Source organism: Cryptosporidium hominis (assembly GCF_000006425.1).
Source record: "Cryptosporidium hominis TU502 chromosome 6 CHRO016189, whole genome shotgun sequence".
Taxonomy (NCBI): Eukaryota; Apicomplexa; class Conoidasida; order Eucoccidiorida; family Cryptosporidiidae; genus Cryptosporidium; species Cryptosporidium hominis.
In genome coordinates this window covers 1-6,912 of record NW_667083.1, presented here as the reverse complement: position 1 = coordinate 6,912, position 6,912 = coordinate 1, and the positions used below count along the sequence as shown (strand labels likewise).

Sequence of the window (6,912 nt, the reverse complement as noted above, 5' to 3'; positions counted from 1 at the left end):
TTTTTTCAAAGAGTTTGAACATTGTATTCAATTCTGTAAATATATATTAATATAGATAAATAAGTAGCTAGCTACTTTAACGACTCAACAAGTTAAATAGCTGCTAACTAGGAGATACATAGAAGGAATAAGATTTAGTCATGAAGAGCATATTTCCTTTTTTTTCAATTTTTTTATCATTATTAAAGCATTCATTTGGATATCAAGCTAACCAACCAAATGTTTCAGAGTACAACTCTGAGCAAAATCTCTTAGCAGCTCTTTGCTGGTCTCTACCCTTCAAATTTATTAAATGTGATATCGATTTTGAGGAAAACGTATTAGAACATTTAAAACTTGAACTTATCCCAAGATACAAAGTTTCTGCAACTGACGAAATTGTTTATAATATTAGAATGCAGCCAGTAACAAACGGATACTTAACAAATGCAATTCTAGCAGTAAGACCAGTTTATGGGTTGATTATTTCAAATGAAGTTGGAAATCCTGTTCTTCAAATTCCACATCAACTCAAGCATTCATCAACGGCGAAGTTTGGATTACCACATCAAGCAAAAAATGTCTTCTCATCTGTGAATTGTGTTCTTATGTACTCCAATATTGGAGAAGGTTTTTACTATATTCACCCTGGAAAGAGTGAACATAAGTCAATTCCAAGATCTGTACCAGAAAACATAATGCTAAAAGTCTCTACGAAGAAAACAAGTACTAGAGAAATGTTTTATATGACTTTGTTATCAAACCAACAATTCCCCACAAAACCTACAGCTACCTATGGTGTTGGGACGGATTTTATGATACCTTCAGTAGTTTGTTTTGGGACTAATGAGAATCTAAGCCAACAACTTCATGAAAGTAATTCATATCTGGGAGGAATTTTGATCCAAGAACGAATTATGGGACCTTCTCTAAGGGATGTTATCAAATTTTTCAAAAGTAGTGCGCTTTTGAAGTGGCTAAAAAGTACAAGAACTGACGATTTTAATTATAAAGCTAGAATTTCTCTCCGATTAGAAGCTCAGTATTCCTTGGCTCATTCTCTAATTGCTGCAATTTTAACTTTACAGCATCACTCAGTTGCAGGTAGGGTTTTACACTGTGATCTAAATACCAGAAGTATCTATCTTGATCGTATAGTTTGGAGCTGGTCTTCTAGGAAGATTGAAGATAATTTGAATGCAATAACACAACTGTCCCCATCTAACTTCAAATTTATTAACTTTGGGTATATGAAATCAACTCTCGAGGTATCAGAGGAGAATTTAGGCTGTTCTCAAACTGATAATGATTTAGTTAGAGTACAAGAATTTATTAAGACTTTATTTTCAGAGCAAAGCAATAGATCAGACTTCCCTGAAAGTGGAAGCATAAGTAGTGGTATGATGACAATGAGTACTGGATTTAAAATGTGGTGGAATGAAGTAGTTAATTCTGTTGGAGCAGAGTCCACTAATCAAGAAGTCAATGAGCAAGAAGTTCTACAAGTTGAAAATATTCTAAGGACTATTTATACAGATAATTCAGTTATATCAAATCTTGATAGAACAGCCAAATTTTCTGGTATTGTTGCAGGCTTGAAGGCAATTCACGCCTCCATCAGCAAGGCATTTAGATATCTTTATGAGCAAGGATATGGTAGAACTAAGAAAAGGGTAATTCTTGGTTGGTCAAGCAAAGACCTTGAGCCTGAGCCTGCCACCCAAATTAGTGGTACTGTCAGAAGAATCCTTAGTGGCAAGAAAATTGAAAATTCTTCTAATATGAATTCTTCTGGTATAGATCCTTCAGATTCAGCTGATTTGGAGCTTTCTGCTGAATCTATTGGAATCTCTAGCTAGTTGTATCTGTCTCCAATATATTAAAAATAACTTTATGAAACTCTCATTTAGTTATTTTCAGAAATGTTGAACATTGAAGACACCTAATACGAAATTCCCGAATAGGTATTTATTAATAGTCTAGAGAATCTTTAGACAAGAATAGAAAAAAAACTAGGAAATTAAGAAATCAATGTATCCTAATCTTTATAAAATATACCTAGATTACTTACACAAATAGACTCATATGCATGAAGCAAATAGCATTAATGAAGAAAGATAACAACTCCTAATAAGTATTAAATACCAAATTCTAATTATTTACTGAGGTAAATTAAAAAAAGAAGGGTGAAAACGCTTAAGTTCTAAAGGGAATAAGATCCTTGAATCATAAAACTTCCCGTAGCTCACTGCCTTTTCGTCTCTTCAAACAATAATAGTTCAAATCCCCCCATCATAATACCAATTGGAAAACCTAAAACAAATGATTACCTAGCTTGCAATCTTATAGTTCCTTAATGTGAATGCAGTTAGGAAGTATCCAAGAATTCTGAAGGCGAGTCCCAAACAAATAGCAACTATAATGTTAAGCCAAATATCGTTTGTCCAGAGATCAAATTGATCTAGGAAGAAGTCTGTAGTAACTTTTGAGAATCTCTCTCCTGGAATGAATACTGATAATATCAAACCGGTATAAGTATACCTTACAGTGGATATCCATCCTAACCATCTGATCCAAACAGGAATTTGATCAAATGTTACAAAGTAACCTGTAAGTAAAGCAAAAACTAAACTGAAGAGTGGGAAAATCTGGAATACAGTATTTGTACTCGTACTGAACGAGGAAAGTACGTATGAGAATGAGTATGAAAGAAATACTCCAGCTTGAGTAGAAGCAGTCCAAAGTCCAAACTGGTCAGCCAAAGAAGTTTTGAGATTCTGATCATAAACTCCAGTCATGAAGTAAATGATTGTTGTATATACCAATGTCTGAATATGTTGAACTGGGAAGTCTGCAACCATCCTCGAAAAATAGTAAGAAATAGGGGTATACATCTTAGAAAAGGTTTCTTTGTTCATTACAAAACGCTCATCAACGGTTACAACAAGTCCCTTAATAGAAAAGAATGAGATACTTGTTGATACAAAGAAGATCAAACCAACGATATTTCTTGCATTTTGAGCAGTATCAAAATCGTTTTCTCCAGCTCTTGGGAGAGAAAAGAAGACCCCTCCCATGATAATGGCCATTATAGTGTTAACAAGTAGTAATCCAACTGTTACATTTGGATCTCTCCAAGTATTTAGAAGTATTCTCTTTGTAAGATATTTAACCTCTCTACAGAAACGTATAGGGCCTGGGATTGGTGATAACCTTGCAATCTTTTGGCAAATTGTCTGAGTTGGAAGGATTTTCATATTTGCAGAATCAATATTTCCATAATTCTCAAATAAGATTTGAGGATTGCTTGTATCAACGCATCTCAAGTGATTATCGATGCCTTTCTTAACATTTTCTCCATATACTGATTGTTCATAAATCTTATGGAACTCATCCAAAGATTCAATAGAGGGAACTTCCAGTCCAAATAGCTTCATTGAAATATCATCTCTTGATACTGATTTTTCAAACTCATAAAGTGGTTCTTCTCCATCCAGATTACGTTCAGCTAATTCAATTTCCTTTATAGTTGCATCCTTGGGTACATATATGGAGGCTGAAATTACTTTCTTATGTACTAATTCAACAAGAGACGTAGCATCTATAATGAAATCTGCTGGATTATAGTTATCAGGGAAGGGTGTAACAACATCATTAAAGAAGGTAACAACGTCCATTGGAGATCCTTGTCCTAAAACAAATCCTCTACTCAAGAGAGTAATTTTATCAAACAAGGCAAAAGTCTGCGATCTTGGAGTATGAATAGAACAAATCACAATAATTCCAGTGGTATGGGCGAGAGACGAGAGATATGATAGTAAGTCATGAGCTCTAGCAGCATCCAAACCTGTTGTTGGTTCATCCAAAAATAATATTGGAGGATTCTGAATCAATTCCAAGGCAATACTAAGTCTTTTCATCTCACCACCAGAAATTCCTTTCTTTGAAATTCCTCCAACGTATGTATCTTGTACATGTCTGAGTCCCATAATATCAAGGATTTCAATAATCTTTTCCTCACGATCTTTCTTAGAATAATGTGGAAGTCTTAGACCAGCTACAATGTCCATTGTCTCTTTAATTGTTAGATAAGGAAGTAAGTAATCATCTTGTACCACCATTCTAGTTAAATACCCTAGATCTATATCAGTAAATCCATTAATAGCCACGGAACCCTTAATATTATATTCCCTTCCTTTGAGTCTTCCAGAAAGAGCATTTAGTAATGTTGATTTTCCTGATCCAGAAGGCCCCATAATTCCAATAAGTTGTCCTGGAGAAGCCATGAAATTCACGCTCTTTAGGATTGGAACCACCATTTTACGGAAAAACTTATCACGTTTGGTGAGTTCAACTGTCAAGTTTTTTGCTACCAATGTTACTTGTTTTGAAACATTCATTCCCAAATTTATATTGATTGACATGTCCATTGAATGGTCTGTAACTGAGCACCTAACAGCTGCAGCACTTGATCCACCTTTAGCGTCATAAGAAGATTGATCTCCACCGCCTTTGCTACTATTTAAGTCCAAGTTATTTCCTCCTGCTGTTAATCCATTGTCCTTAATCTCAATAGAAGACTTTTTGTTGGGGTTTTTGGGATCGTCAAAGCTAAATTTAGCTACAACCAAATTTACTACCAAAAGAGTTAACGAAAAGTTGACTCGCCTAGCTAGAACTTACCATCATTGTTGTTACTCATCCTGAATATTAATTTTTAAAGACAAAATCAAAATTTTTATCTTCCTATTATTAATGAGCGAAATATCAGTATGAGGGGTAAATCCAAATCTTAGATTTAAGAGGGGAGGGGCGCTTCACAGATAAACAAAAAAAAAATTAATTCAAGAACGAACTTGAATAGCTCCGAATTATACAGAAAACATAAAGTAATTTTTCTAAAACAATCTCATCTCTTTCAATTTCCATGTCTAACAGGATTATTTTCTAATATATTTACCTACTCCCTCTTTATTTCGTCATCGCACACAAACCGAATACAAACCCACTTGAAAAAAATTAGTTCTTAATTATTAACTAACTCTAAATTAATTCAAAACCCATTTTACTTGGTAAAATCAATGGTGCCATCAGATATACCGGCCATAAAAAATATGCATGCATGCAACAATAGGACCGCAAGAACCCGCCAACTTGTGGATCTATTAATAAGAATGGCCATTTTGAAATTTTTTCAAGAAAATTGAGAAATTACTACCAGGTTTGCTATTAATAGAAGAGTTTAACTAATTTTAAGTTGGAAATGCATGGTACTTAGAACTAGGTTCAAGTGAAAACGAAAAGTAACAATATGAAGCTGCTAATAAGGCTTGCAGTTTTACTTGGAATATTAGTGGGAGTGTATACAAATGAATTGAATGATGATATTGTAAAAGAAATTAATTTAGATCAATCTTATTTGAAGTCAGTTATTGAAATTGTTATGGACCAGTATTATTTCATGTACTATCATCAGGGAAGAAGAGGAGGAAAAGGAAAGTGGTCAAATGGAATAGGTGGTCTACCATCTCCAAGAATAGCGAAAAAATATATAATGACATTTGTTCAGAGTGATCCTGAGGATAATTTATTTGGAGGTATTAGTTTGAAATTTTATATACGAATGTGTACAAACCTAATAAATCATTTCCCCAGATTGCACCATGGAGTTGGAGGAGGTATCTTAATTGCAATCCATTCCTATCAGGAAGAAGAATATACCATAGTAAGAGGATTTTGTACAGAGGCAGGAATGATGCATTTCTTTAAAAAAGAAATGGAAAGTTTGATTCGGGAATCTTCTAAGCCAAATTCTTTGATCCCTCCCTTGAATAAATCAATTTTTGATCAGTATAATGTTGGAGGAAATTGGGACGATTTTGTAGAGAATTGTGAAGATCTGATTAAAGAATTTAAAGAAATAAACATTAAGAGAGACAGTTCTAGCAAATGGTCAAAGATTGATTTCTCAGAAATTTCTGACTTTTGTGAAGAGGTTTCTGATGATATTTATCCAAACTTCAGTCAAAGTCAAAAGGAATGGAATCATATTTATGCTCTCCAAAACTACATTATTGAAAGGAAGGGAGAAATGAGAGCTCCAATCATTGGTATCCCTTCCAAGAAACCTGATTACTATGTTGCTGGAAGGCATCAATCATCAATGTATAGAAAATGTCTAAGAGCATTATGGGATATGTTTCAATATGATGATGAAATTAACTTAAAAATTTCTGGAATTAATCAATATGAAACTCTTAGAAGCTTTTGCAATGCTGCTAAAAATTATTATACCAGAAATGGCAGGATTTCTGCGTATCCAATGATTAATATTGGTGATCCTCCGAGAAAAAGAAAGTTACCTACTGATGAGGATGGTTTGGTGAAACAGATTTTGAAGAAACAAAGAAATAAAGAGCTCAAAGAAAAATTATTAACTATGCAAATGAGGAATAAATTTGAAAAACTCCAGGAAGAGAAGATCAAGAGAAGAAGAGAAATTAGGAAGAACATCAAAAAATCAAAGGTCATGCCAACCACTCCCGATTTTCCCCTGGAAGGAATCCTATCCCCTGAAGAAAATTCTTCTCCTGAAGAGATTCAAGATACTATAAACATTCTAAATGAACTTCCTAGCACAAGTTTTAAAGAAGATGGCCTTCTAGAGCCACAACCAAATATTTCTACAATTGAAAAAAACTCCGAAAGCAATGAAGAATTGGACAACTTTGGATTAGAAGCTGCTAATGAAGAGTTTGATAAATTATTATAAATAAATATGTAGTATAAATAGTATATATTAAGAAAATTAGTATAATTAAACCCCCTTATTTTTCATTATTATTCATTATAGCATTAGTTTGCATGCCTAAATTTTGGCGCGAAGATCTTTATTTACATTTACAGTCTTTCAGAGATGTGTATTTTAGAATC

General features: G+C 33.6%; 3 protein-coding genes across 3 annotated transcripts; 2 read left to right on the top strand and 1 right to left on the bottom strand.

Moving 5' to 3' along the window:
• Positions 1 to 140: 140 nt before the first annotated feature.
• Positions 141 to 1,838, top strand: Chro.60616 (hypothetical protein). Its single annotated transcript, XM_660680.1, has 1 exon — positions 141 to 1,838. One exon carries the CDS (start codon positions 141 to 143, stop codon positions 1,836 to 1,838), a length of 1,698 nt encoding a protein of 565 aa, XP_665772.1.
• A 471-nt stretch (positions 1,839 to 2,309) lies between these two features.
• On the bottom strand, positions 2,310 to 4,409 carry Chro.60617 (ABC transporter protein). Its single annotated transcript, XM_660679.1, has 1 exon — positions 2,310 to 4,409. The coding sequence occupies one exon, from the start codon at positions 4,407 to 4,409 to the stop codon at positions 2,310 to 2,312; it is 2,100 nt and encodes a 699-aa protein (XP_665771.1).
• An 881-nt stretch (positions 4,410 to 5,290) lies between these two features.
• Positions 5,291 to 6,751, top strand: Chro.60618 (hypothetical protein). Its single annotated transcript, XM_660678.1, has 1 exon — positions 5,291 to 6,751. The coding sequence occupies one exon, from the start codon at positions 5,291 to 5,293 to the stop codon at positions 6,749 to 6,751; it is 1,461 nt and encodes a 486-aa protein (XP_665770.1).
• Positions 6,752 to 6,912: the final 161 nt, after the last annotated feature.